The sequence below is a fragment of the Cavia porcellus genome, unplaced genomic scaffold, assembly GCF_034190915.1.
Source record: "Cavia porcellus strain 051 isolate PalLab524CR breed Dunkin Hartley unplaced genomic scaffold, mCavPor4.1 scaffold_1, whole genome shotgun sequence".
NCBI classification, from domain to species: domain Eukaryota; kingdom Metazoa; phylum Chordata; class Mammalia; order Rodentia; family Caviidae; genus Cavia; species Cavia porcellus.
In genome coordinates, this window is record NW_026947484.1 from 121,536,140 (window position 1) to 121,549,233 (window position 13,094).

The window sequence follows — 13,094 nt, forward strand, 5'->3', positions numbered from 1 at the left end:
AATCTCTGTATTCTGTATAATTTAGAACAAGCGAAAGAAAACAAAAACCAAGCATAAACACCTCATAACATAGGTCCATTTTCATAACAACAACAACAACAAAACCCCTATAACAACACCCTACTCCCAAGCACCAAAACAAACACAACCAAGAAATGAGCAAGGGTGAGAAAGACCAAGAATCCAAGTTGTCGTTCTTGCCAAAATTTGTTGAGTAAATACATTTCCACAGCATCAAACAGGAATAGCTTAGTATGAAACTTAAATTCTTATGAGAAAAAAAACCATGATAAGAAATAATTCAGGCTGACGATAAGTTGTTGATGTTTTCTTCCGCATTGAGTTTTAGAGGGCTGGGAGGTGCGGAGTGAGAGATTGGGCCCTGAAGGGCCATGGAGACCTTACGGTCAGGGCCGGCCACGTGTGTACAGGGTCATGTGAGGCTGCCTTTAGGTGTCTGGGATTCAGAGATGATAGGAGCACTTAGGTCTAGAGGGCCTTCACTCCTGTTTTGGTAAATCCAACATAACTTTTTGATGGAGAGTAATAAATCGCAAAATCAACCCAATAACAAATAGTAGAATTAAATAAAAAAAGAAATTGGCCATCAGTAGTTCCAAAGTGAGGGAGCATGGAGACAGATGTCAACTCTCTTGGTAGAGACCTTAAAAACCTTTAGAAATGGGTACTGAGTACTGAATGAACCAAAATTACTTTTTTCTCTTTTTACTTCTTATGAATATTTTGATAAATCTGTCATAAGTTTGTATTGGAGACTGTCTTTGGGTGAAACACAAAGTTTTAAAAGCCCAATGAAAAAGACACTATCATTTTCAGAGCACATGATTCTTGATTATCAAAGAAGTGGCCACAGGGATGTGACTGGCGTATAGCTGAGATACGTGCAGCTATGCAGTTTCTTTCTTAGAACAGATTTCATAGTTTCTTCTCTTTGTAGAAAACTGCATGGTAAAGCATTCTCTGTGGCTTGTGTTCAGAGTATAAGATATAAAAAAGGCACCTTTATGGTCAGAAGAGTTACAGACAATAGGAAAATGTACCTATGCAATATTTTGAAAATCATTTGTTAGCATACTGTAATGGTTTTTGAACTATGAGGAATTAAGTTTAACTGAGTTACATCATCTTTGTCATTGTTCTAGATATATTTGAGGTTGATTAGTAATTTTATTTCATTAAACAGATCTTTTCACTTGTCATGTATTTTTATTTTCATTTTTAGCATGTATAAAACTAAGATGTTTACATTGGGGTTTAGTTAAATACTTGAGCATGCAGCATATTGCCTGGCATATAGCAAGTGCTTAATAAGTGTTTGAACCCATGACTTTAATATATAGTGTTATATTAAGATATTTGCTGGTATTCTCTTGATGCCTGCCTTCTCCCATTAGTCACTTACTTTCAGTTAATTAAAAGGGAATTATTTTATAACACATTCTAAAAAGAAAATATTAATATTGGTATCTCAAAGTTAAAATTTTTAGAGAAAGCAACAGACTGGTTGGCAGATTGGAAAACAAATTGTAAAATATGAAAAGTACAGATAACTTTTCTTGGAGCAGGAGTGGCATGTAGGGAGTGAAAAGTGACTAACCTATACATAAACGATCAAGAATCAATCCATCAGAAATAGCTCCTCTTAACAGAGATTGTGATTTTATTATGCCCCACCATATCCATTTCTTGTTTGGAGACAAGCATGTTATATTCAGTTTTTCCATCATGAAAGTGAGCTCATCACCCCAGCTCCCAAATGCCATGTGAGTCAAAGTTGAAAGTTGTTAAATTTTTCAGACCATGACACATCCCTGAATGTCAAGAAATGATGGTTATTTTCTGTGCTTTTATGTTGTCATGATGGTTATACTTCTTTTTATCCCCTCTTTTCTAGTCATACAGTTTATCAAGAAAGAAAATTGTGCACTATACCTGTTTTGACCAGCGGAAAAGAGCAAATGCAGCGTTTTTGATAGGTGCTTATGCTGTAAGTACTTTTTTCGTGATTATTTTCTATAGTTATCACTGTGAAATGCTCGCCATTTCAATAAAATCCAGGCCACCTTGTCAGTGAGATTGTGAGACGGGGGAGATTGTTAGTGGTTTGGGAATTGATCTGCCATTGAAAGCATGGACTGGCATTGATAGAGTGTTAGTAGCTAGTGAGAGAATGTTGCAAACACAAGGTGTGGCTTGGATCCCACAGTTGTAAGTTTTAATAAAAAGAATACCTAGTGAGAACATTTCTGGGAAAAAAAGTGGTGTGTGTATGTATGTATGTGAAGTGCAAGGGTAGATAATAGGGATAACAGACATGGGCAAAATATATGTGTCAAATATTAAAAAGTCATTTGTTTTCAAAGGAAAATAATTTTTTAGCATGCTGGCACATGGATGTAGTGATGCATGCCTGTAATCCCAGCACCTGGGAGGCTGAGGCAGGAGGATTGTCATGGATTTAAGGTCACCTTGAGCTATATAATGAGTTCAAGATGAGTCTGAACTACATAGCAAGACCCTGTCTCGAAAAATTTAAAAAAATGGGGCTATGGTTTAGGAATTCAGTGTCTGCCTGGCAAGCATGAGGTCATGTGTTCGATTCCCAGTACCAAAAAATAAATAAAAAAATTTTTTTCTGGAAAACTTCTACAGTCTGTTAAGGTGTTCCATTTTGGGGAGATGAAGAAATCTGTGATTGCTATAGAACACTAGAATACTTTTTTTTTTAAAAAAAAAGTCATTTCATTCATCTATTCTATACAAATGTCTGCAGTAGGAAAACTGAATATAAATCATGCATACATTACAGTTTCCCATGTTAAGTAGACAAGACCTTTAAAAAATAACCTTGAGAGGCTGGGGGTATAGCTCAGCAGACAAGCACCTGCCTGGCAAGCATGGGGTCATAAGTTTGATCCCTGATATAAAAAAAATATCGAGTAGGTTTTTTTATTCTTTGCAAATACTAAAATGTCAATAAGAATTTCGTATGAACACATTATAGTTTCTGGAATTTTCTACATAGGTAACCTTGAATACTGTTTCAGAGAGATGTGTGACATCTGGTTAACAGTGTGTTAAGTGCAGTCGGAGAGATGTCATTGCCCCTCATCTTTGGGCAAGGCCAGCTTCTCTGACACCCGGAAACACACTTGCTGCATGACCTTTTGAGGGCTCATCCTGGAGGCCTTGGTGGAAGGATGCTAGTTAGGAGATCTTACACTCTGAGCCTCAAGCCTGAAACTCGGGGGAAGAGCCCAGTGGTGCTGTCAGGAAGGCTGTGAACTGTGGGGGCATAGGCTGTGAAGAGCAGCGAGCTGACAGCCAGGTGTGGGCCCCCAGCTCCGACCCCCTCTCCTCTTGACGCAGCTGCAGCGAAGCCTTAGGGTCTGCCTCCTCCTGGGCCCTTTGCTTTCTTGCTGGATAGTACAAGGAAGAGTAGTTACGAATCTGACAGATATATGAGTTTTTCACCATGAAAGGGCTCTGTGATGGAGAACAAGCTCTCTCTCTCTCTCTTAGATGTATTTACTTTAGCTGTAAAATGAGAAAGGTTGGATATAATGATCCCTAAATTTCTCATTCTCAGGTTACTAGGATTAGTGGTAGCACCGCCTGCTATTGCTTTAAAGAACATGCATGAAACTCTGGCTTTTGGAAGGAAGGTTCAGGGCAGTGCTGAAACAATTCAGTAGGCAAGCTTATTTTTCACTTTATGTTGGTAACTGCTACTCATTTGAAACTGATGATTAGCACTGTGATTAAAATAAAGAGTGGTTTCACTGATGTCTGGACTTGAGCCATGTCAACAGAGCCTTTCCTGCAGGATTTGTGATGCTTTGTGAGCATATTATTTGAGGATCCTTTGTCATAAAGAATTGCCATCAAAAGGAGGTTATCCATCTGCTAGTCTTATTGTTTATTCCCCTCATTTCTCTCCTTTTTCTCAGTTACCCTTGCTGTTTTGTTTAGTGTGGCTCTTCAGATTACCTGTAGGATTTTGCAGTGAACTAGTTACAGTTATAATAGGTGCATAGAGCGTATGATAAAAGAGCCTGGGGAAAATACATTGTCTTAAGGCATACCTTTCTACCACTTTAAAGAAAACAAAGGGAGAGAAATCAGTGCTGGCATGGCAGAGAAGTGCTGAGCACAGCATGGGCTTGTCTTACACGCGAGTTACAATCCTGAGTGTAAAGTGATTTTTCTTCTACTGGTCATTTCCGAATTGATTTCTTTATCTAATTTTGGAACTGCATTCCACAGAAAGCTATTTGACACAAATCCTTAATAAAAATGACACTTAAGACTTGCAGTCCTTCTTAGAGTTTTATGCCTTTCTTCATATCATCTGTATGCCCTTAATTTTTGACATATCTTGGAAAAAGATGGTAATATGCCTTACCCATACACCTGGGTTAAATTTCATATGTGCTCAGTGCTGCTAGTTGGGTATGTCTCAGTCTTCTGAGAGAACATTATCTGGGCATAAAGGCCTTTACTTTTGGAGCAGGCACATATTGTGGGGCAAACAAGATAGGTATGTTTGATCAGAGACAGCTCCTTAACAGTGAAGGTGATATTTTTTTTTTAAATGTAGAATCCACCTGCTTCAAAGAGAATTGACTTATAAAAATGTTTCATACTTAAGACAACTTCAGTCTCTAAGTTTTAGTTTTCTAATTGGTGAAATTTGATTAATACCCCGGTTTTCCTGTCTATCTCACAGAATTTACTCTATCAAATATCCAACTGCTTGTGTAATAGCTCCACCTTACATATCTAAATGCTATCTCAAGTTTATTGCTTTTATTCTTTCTCTCTCCATATCTGTTTGTTCCCCTAGTCATCCCACCCATACTTCTAGTTGTAAAGTAACTGCCACTAGCGACCTGCTAAATCAAAAATATAGTAGTTATTTGGTTCACTTTGTTCCTTCATCCATGTTATACTTATTGGTGAGTTTGGTCAGCTGTCTCTGGGCAGCACATACTGAAATGGAATATTCTTTCCATTACTAGGCATCACCTAGAGTAGTCCTGGGTGACCTGTGACATGCGCACTGCGGCTGGCTGTTTGTGGTCATTGAAAGCTCTAAAAGGCTCACATCACTAACCTAGACCAAGACTCTCATTGTTTGTCTGGATACTGCTATGCCTTTATATCTTGTTTTCTGTTTTCCTTTTTACCTTCTTGCTTCCTTTTAATTTACTTGCCACATAATTGTTAGAGTGCTTTTTTAAAAATAAAAATCAGAGCTGGTTGTGGCAATACACACCTGTAGTCCCAGCTTCATGGGACACTGAGATGAGAAGATCATTTGAGCCCATGCGTTTGAGAACCTATCTCCAAAAAGCAAAAACAGCAGTAATATACACGCAAATATGTAAATTAAAGCACCTGTCTGAAGACTGATGTGCACTATTGTTGGCATAACCATGCCATTAAGATTCGTGCTGACCTGAGCCTGTCTACCTCTGTGAACTCCTTCCTTGAGCTGGTCCCATCATGCTGAAAATCCCTCATTTGTTTCCATCAAGGAGACTTGACTTTTCTGGTCTCTCCACGTGGGATGTTCTTTTTCAGTCCTTTGCACATTTGGTTCTTGCTCACATTGCTGTCTCAGACTGTCACGTTTTACTCAGCTGTTACCCTTAGTTACCTACCAGCCCCAAGGGGGTTTTATTTTCTGTACAGCCTTCTGCAATTTGAAATCATTTTGTTTATGTATCTCTTTCCCAGACTAGAGGGTAGGGACCTTATCTGTTTTTTTCATTGCTGTGTCTAGAGGGTGATAAAGTATTTAACAAGAGGTTAGGCCCCAGCACTTACTACTGGAGTTGGAAGCTGGCCACCCAGCTGGCGCAGAGTCCTGCAGCCTTCTTGCTGTGTTGACTCATAGGCAAGCCTAGGGTGTGGGTTGGGGTAAGGGACTGAGGTCTGAGTGAAAGGGTTACCGATGGTAGCACCTGTTCACCAGCTGCTGCGGAGCTATTTCAGGGCTCAAACACTGAGCATCAACATTAGAACTCTGTCAGGCCCCTTAGTAGCTGGCTTTGTAAGCATCTACTAAATGAATGAATGATGGGGTAACAAAATATGAGTGAAAGAAAGAAAGGAAGATACAGAAGGCCAACAGGAAATTAACAGGCGACTCCTGAAAATGATCAAGTGGGACATGAAATGTAAGGCAGTTTCTTCTTCATTACCAGAACATTGATGGTAATGACTGAACCAAAGTGAAGAATCATAGTCCAAAGGTAGTACCTGGTGCATTTTTTAAATGAGCTTGTATCTTTTTAATTTTATTGTGGTAAAACATACAATGTGAAATTTACTATCAAAACTTTGTAAGTATGTGATTGTTTAACTTAGAAAACTAAGTTCAGTGGTATTAAGTGCTCTCATGTTGTCATATACGTATTAACATGTCCCACTTTTGGGTGTGATATCTTGTGGTGTATGAAATGTGCCTACAGAGTTAGGCCTTGGTTGTGGTTTGTCTGCCAGATAATGACAGTGTGCTGCAGAAGTGTTTGTGTTTCTGTGTTTTTTATCATTTCATACTTAATTTTATGCAGTCATTTTATCCTTCTCTTCATTTTATGCTGTTGTTTTATACTTCTCCCACAGAGTTGTCCTAAGGGTCAAAAAGAAGTGGTAGAAATCCTCATGTTCAGTTGGGGATGTACAGAGAAGGAAACTCTCTATAGATTGATCTTAAAGCCAGGGTTGCTGGGATGATGTGGCGATACTTAAGTGGATGACAGGACAGTCCCCACTCGTAACACCATCTCTTCACTTCCTAAGCTGTGGCATTGTGATCCTCAAGTTTGAGGACTGAAATTCTAAGAAGAGATCATCTTTTCCAGAAAGGTGTTTTCCTTCCAGTACAGCACTCAGTGAGATTTGTAGAGTTAGGATGCATGATAATATCTAAAATATTTTCATATGATTTTGAAGAAGATGGTTTTAAAAATTATGAGTGAATTACATACTTGCCACACTCTTTACAGCCAAATTATTTCTCTGTGTTACTATACCATTTTTACCTCATAGATCTGTAGTAATCAGATCAAGAGAAATTTGGATCCATTTAGATTTAGGCCACAGTGCCTGAAGAAATGGAAAAATAATATTTATGTGCAGAAGTTAAAATAAATGTGATTGTTTAACTTAGAAACTCAGGTCAGAGTCAAAGAATTAAGAATTTTTTCCAGGTGTGTGGAGATTTAAATAGTGGTGGTAACCACATTATGTTTTCCCTAACCTACTTGTTAAGTCCTCAGAGTGCTAATGAGTGTGCTGCGTTACTCAAGGGGACTGGCGCGGAACAAGTGTCATGTCTGAAATGAGGCGGATAAGGCAGAGGTTCTTAGATTCCTAACCATGCCTCTTTCTGCTCCTTGTCTTGTAGACTACATGTAAGGCCTGAATAGTTTTGTTCTACTACTGTCTATGTTGTACTAACTGCAGAGATGCCATTCTCTGTAGGAGCTGTGGAGAACAAGAGCTCTAGCTTTGCTGCAGGCTTGGCTTTCAATCCACTTGTTAGTTGTATATTTTGAGCAAGTTAACTTCATTTTTTAGACTCATAGGGATAATAATATCCTGGGTAACAGGGTTGTGGTGAGGATGGAGGGAGGTCATGTGTACAAAAGCGAAACTTGTGGTGGTGTAAGTGCTTAGGAATGCCTGGTGGCTCTGGGCGGGGAAGTGAGTGGCCTTCCCAAGTTCTCTGAGCCATGCACCAGCCTCCTTTTGTGTATCTATTTCGTATTTAGCTCTGAAGCCCTGATGTTGGCTGCCCTTCTTTTGTCCATATATCTTATCACACATCTCTTTACAGTGAAGTACTTCCTTGACTCAGTAATACTCAGGTGGTTGTTAGTCTGATTATTGCTTAGCAAAATTCGCTGGAAAGTGTATGAGCTCCACTTTCTTTCTTAGGATGTTATTTCTGTTAAAGGAAGAAACTGTCTGAACCAGATTTCTTATTTGTGAGATGTATAGTCTGTTATTCATTAGTCAAGTAAATATTTACAGTATTTACCTCCGATGAGCCCTAAATAGCACTGTGGTGGGCTTAAAGGAACATGAAAGGAAAAAAGGAAGAGAATGAAAAGAATGCCTATAACATGGAGGACAGATGAGCAATAAGTAATTGTGGAAAGTGTGCAGCAGGTGTCAGGTCTGGGGAGATGGAAATTCATTCTACAAATGTGTTGAGCAGTTTCTGTATGGCAGCCATTTTTCTAGGAGTTGATGGTACAAAGGTGAATGACTGCTCGTCTTTTGCTCTGGGTGTCAGGATTTGGGGTCAGACCTGGAGAGTGGGGAGGATTAGGTTAGCCAATCCTAAACCCAGTGTTATGGCATAAGCAGTCTGAGAGGCCAAAGAAGGAGGGTTGCAAGTTCAAGTGTATGCTGAGCAATTTAGCAACTTAGTGAGACCATGTCTCAAAATAAAAGGGCCAGGGTGTACCTCAGTGCAAAGGACCTGGTTTTAATCTCTGGGTATGGGGTTGGGGGAGGTGACCAATCACTGTAGGTCATTTTGATAAGGAAATGTCAAACCAGGGAAAATGGGGTGAAGATGAGGTCTCTGTTTTAGACAAGAGAGAGGAGTTGGGAGAATAGTTTATATCTTAACATTAAGTTTGAAAAGAAATAATTTAATGAGAGGAGAAGAGACTTTTTTCTGACAGTTTATTTTTTTAAACCCTTAAAATGGCATAGCTGATACAGCACGCAGGGGAATAGAAATTAAAACTGAGGCGATGGCATGATGTAAAGGCAGGAGCTTCAGTGATGAGTGAAGATACAATGGGAAGGGGCTTCAGATTGAGAGTGAGAAGAGGACACAGCCCTGATGGCCAAGACCAGAGTGGGGAGCTAACATATGGATGGGATCAACTTTTAAAGGATCGCTGGCATGGGCTCGGGTCTGGTAGTTTTCCATTGCACCACAAGTTTGGTATTTCTAAGCCCTCTTCCTCATGTTTTAGGGGATTTCTTCTCCTTGTAGGATATGGATTAGTGGTCATTTTCATCCTGGAGACAGCCTCCTTGCTGTCAAGAATACCTAGTCTTTGGAATATTTAAGTCAATTTGCAATAAGCTTGGTGCTATGTGAAATCTCTAGTTTTATACACCTTTCCATATTGAGTAGAAAAAACCCGATTTTATAATTTTAACTAGTGAAAACTGATGTAATATTCATGTGCTGATCAATTGATTATTGATGAGATTTGTTAGTCTTACTGTTTTATTTATAGTCTTGTTACCTTTTGAACACTTTGTGATTTTTAAATTGTTTCCTGTGTTTAGATTATTTGAAAGTTGGAAAGCAGCTGTCACTCTCTTCTCTTTAAAGAAAGAAGTTGTTTCTTCATGTGTTGTTTTTAACAATAGTTGCAGACCAATAAAAATCATATCTGCCAGTCCCAAGTTTCTGTAAACAATTAGTCCACAGATTTGATATTCACCAAACTACTATATTAGTAAGCTCTCCTGTGTAAAAAAGAAGGTCGTTGTTTGGAACTGCTGCTAATGGACCTGTTGCTTGTTGAGCACTGAGCTTTCTGATGAATATACACAAAGTGTATTAGAGCAGTATTGCTTAAAAGTGGTTTGGGTTTGGATTAAGCGTGTTAGTTTCCTTGTTCTTTCACTGTTAAGTAGTCTGTAAATTGTGGTTTCAGGCTGCTGTCCATTGTTATTAAGGAAGTACAGATTCAACAGATGTCATTTAAAAATAGGTAAAAGGATCAGGAAAAACGCTGGCTCAAAATAATAAAAGCATTTATTAAAACAGTAGTAAAATAGATTTATTGTCAAAACAGTAACATAACAGACATTAGCCATGCGTATTAGGTCATCCTGTGGCTCTTGGTGAATCTAACAGATAGCCTTGTGCTTCTGCTCACAGAAATTGGTGGAGAGGAAGGGAGGGGTGGCACATGGCTGGGGCAGGGCAGTTTCCTGTTTTCAGTTCCTTCCTTTAATAGAGTGATAGGCAAGAACCATTTTGTGCTATTGCCTGTGTATGATCAGTCTTTTATCCTTGCAGACTTGTGATTTTTGGTAGCTTTAAAAAAGGTCAGGCTCCCTAAAATCATACAGCATTTCCAATGTTGTATTCTCTGAGACTGGGATCTCTGGTAGTGTTCTGCACATGGGTAGTACAATGCCATCTCTCTCTTTTCTTTTGCTTTTCTCCTATTGGCATCTAGATAATAGGCATCCTGTGCCATAAAGAACTCTCAAATTTACACAGATAGCTATACATACTCATGCTGTATTTAGTAATGCAGATTTAGTACTGAAGCACAGTGTGTGCTTATAGTAATTTGCTGATACATTTCTGAATCCTGGTAGCCTTGGAATGATGTATACTTTTTAATGTGAAAAAGCTTGTGTTAATTTTGTTCACTTGATAATGAGTTAAGGGGATGTATACTTTCTATACTTTAATTTTTTTTGTCTATATGAGACAGGGTTTCACTTTGCAGTTCAGACTGGCCTTGGACTCACTTTGTGTCCCAGACTGGCCTTGAACTGACAGCAGTCCTCCTGCCTCAGCCTCTGGAGTGCTGGGATTACAGGTGTGCTCCACCACTTCTGAGTTGGTACTTTGAATTGTTTATTGACTTTTTTTTTTTTAAAGAGGAGAACTTTGTCTTACTCTTCACAGCAGCCGCAATGTCTAGAGCAGTGTCTGACATATGCTAAATGCTCAGTGTTTGTAGAATTAATGACTGAATATTTAATTCATAAACTTTAATTGGTTATCCTCTACAGCTTTGGGAATTTGATATGGAATAATTTAGAAGCTGGAATGCTTAAACATAAATTCTTAAGACTGTACTAGAAAATCAAAAGAATCCTAGTGTTTTGAGGCATTGAGTTTTAAAAAAGTTACTGAGTGTATTGGTTACAGGGGTGCATGCCTGTAATTGCAGAGACTGAGGCAAGAGGATTGCAAATTCAAGACCAGCCTGGCAATCTAGTGAGACTGACTCAAAATAGAAAGTGAAAATAGTTGAGGTATCTTGTTGGTAAAGAGCTTGCCTAGCATGTGCACAGCCTGGAGTTAGATCCCTAACACTGCAAAATACAAAAACAAGAATTTGTATAGAATAAAAAGGGCTTTGGAGAAAAAAAATATCTAGTATGAATAATGGTCTTAATTTTGGCCCCGGCATTGTTTCTGTTTTTCTCTTATTTATACATATAAATAATTGCTAATAAATGTCAACACATTTTAAAAAAGCTGTCCTTGCAATCTTTGGATAATTTTCAGTAAGAAGTAACTCAGTTCTCAAAAGGAGTACCAGAAAATTTTTAATCGAAGTCGAATCTTTGAAAATTTTTACTACATGCCTTCATTGAGGAAAAAAATGATAAGGCTTGATATTTTCCATTATGGCGTGTGACTTGAAAAAAAATGTTTTTGCTATGCCTGGACGTGAGATCATGCCCTGCACCTGTCTACCTGTGCCTTGCCTGCTTTGTACCTGAAGTAGGCCATTGCTGTTGGGTTTTAAACAGATAGCTGGATGGAGCAGGCTTATATTTTAGACACATCTCCTGCCAGAGCTACCAATTTTCTAATCAGTGAGACATTTACTTGTGTATGTGCAGAAACTGGAGGAATTCTTCCTAGTTTAGGCCAAATGAGATTATTTGGCTGCCTAGTGATCCTACTGGGGTAATACCTGCTGTTGAGTGGTTTGTGTTCACTGTTTTCCCTTAATTTCAAAATAATCATATGTTAATTAAAAGAAGAGACCTATTTTTGCAGGACCACTGTAGTATCGCCACAGGAAACTGCATATGGAGAACCCTGCTGTAGTCTCATGTTCTCTGTTTCAGTTGGGGAATCGTAGTGCTGAAAGGTCAAGTACGTTGTTAAATCTAGGTAGGGATGAGAAAGACTCAAACCTAGGTCCTAAAGATTGTATTTTTAAGCTTTATTCACTTAAAGATAATTCCTCAGCAGTGTTAGCCTGGGAATAATATACCATAGCTAAGCCATAGTAGTCTGTAGAATATTGCAGTAGCGTATGGAGTGGAAGGGTAAGAATTTTCCAGATAGTATTGTATTGCAGTATTGTAGTGTTTCAGATACACTAGTCACAATTTCTCTTCCAGGAAACATCTGAGCTTTGATTCTGCCTAATGGGGCTAACACTCCAAATACCTTTGTGTACCAACTGGGTGCAATATCAGCTCTTGGCATAACTGCTTGATTCAGGAGCCATAGCGGGTTAGTAAACAAGAATGTCAGGAGGTAGGTTGAGCTAGTTTCTCAAGATAGGGTTTTTTTTTAGTTTTTCTCCATAATCCACTGAAAGAAATACACTTTGTATCACAGTTTAGTATACTCACACACACGCACACACACATGCATGTATGCACATCATTCACATGTATAATTGAAACCAAGGTTCATGAGACAGTTCTTACAATGAAGCATACTGATGTTTTATTTTGTAAATCACTTTTTTTTTTAATCAGTACCAGGGACCAAACTCACGACCGCCTGGCAGGTGCTTATGCCACTGAGCTAAATCCCCAGCCCCTGATATTTTATTTTAAAAAATACTGTCATTGCTCATTAAATTGATTTTGCTGTTCACTAATGGATTGTGACCTGTGGTTTACAAAACACCATTATTGGAGAATCTACTTACAATGCTTAGGTATTTACACATTTTTTTAGGGCATGGATTTTGGCACTGAATGCATAGGTAATAAGGCCCATCTAGGTTTACCTACAATTAACATGAACAGTTTTTTAAAAAGCTAAAAGCGTTCAGCATTCCTGAGGGGTCTCTAAAGCATCTGGCTCCAGATAATGTTTATTGCATTGATATTTGATTCTTAGAAAGGACTTCATGTAAATACCCAAGTCATACGCTTTATCTTTTCTTACCTTGTTTTCGCTTGAATCACTATGTTACTCTCAAAATTTCCTCCTGCTCTTCCTCTTCTGTCTGCTAGCCAGAATGACCATGTGTTTGGTTGGGGATCACTTTGAATGAGCAAAGCCTATGGTTGGGGCATCA

The 13,094-nt window shown here is 38.6% G+C and overlaps 1 protein-coding gene across 5 annotated transcripts in view; it reads left to right on the forward strand.

The window, feature by feature from the left end:
• Cdc14a (cell division cycle 14A) overlaps positions 1–13,094 on the forward strand; it is a 153,895-nt gene that overhangs the window by 30,028 nt on the left and 110,773 nt on the right. For all 5 annotated transcript variants that reach the window (XM_013143113.3, XM_003479174.4, XM_063254907.1 and 2 more), the window contains one exon: positions 1,916–2,008. In XM_013143113.3, the coding sequence (XP_012998567.1) occupies positions 1,916–2,008 (93 nt within the window). The remainder of the gene's footprint in view (positions 1–1,915; positions 2,009–13,094) is intronic.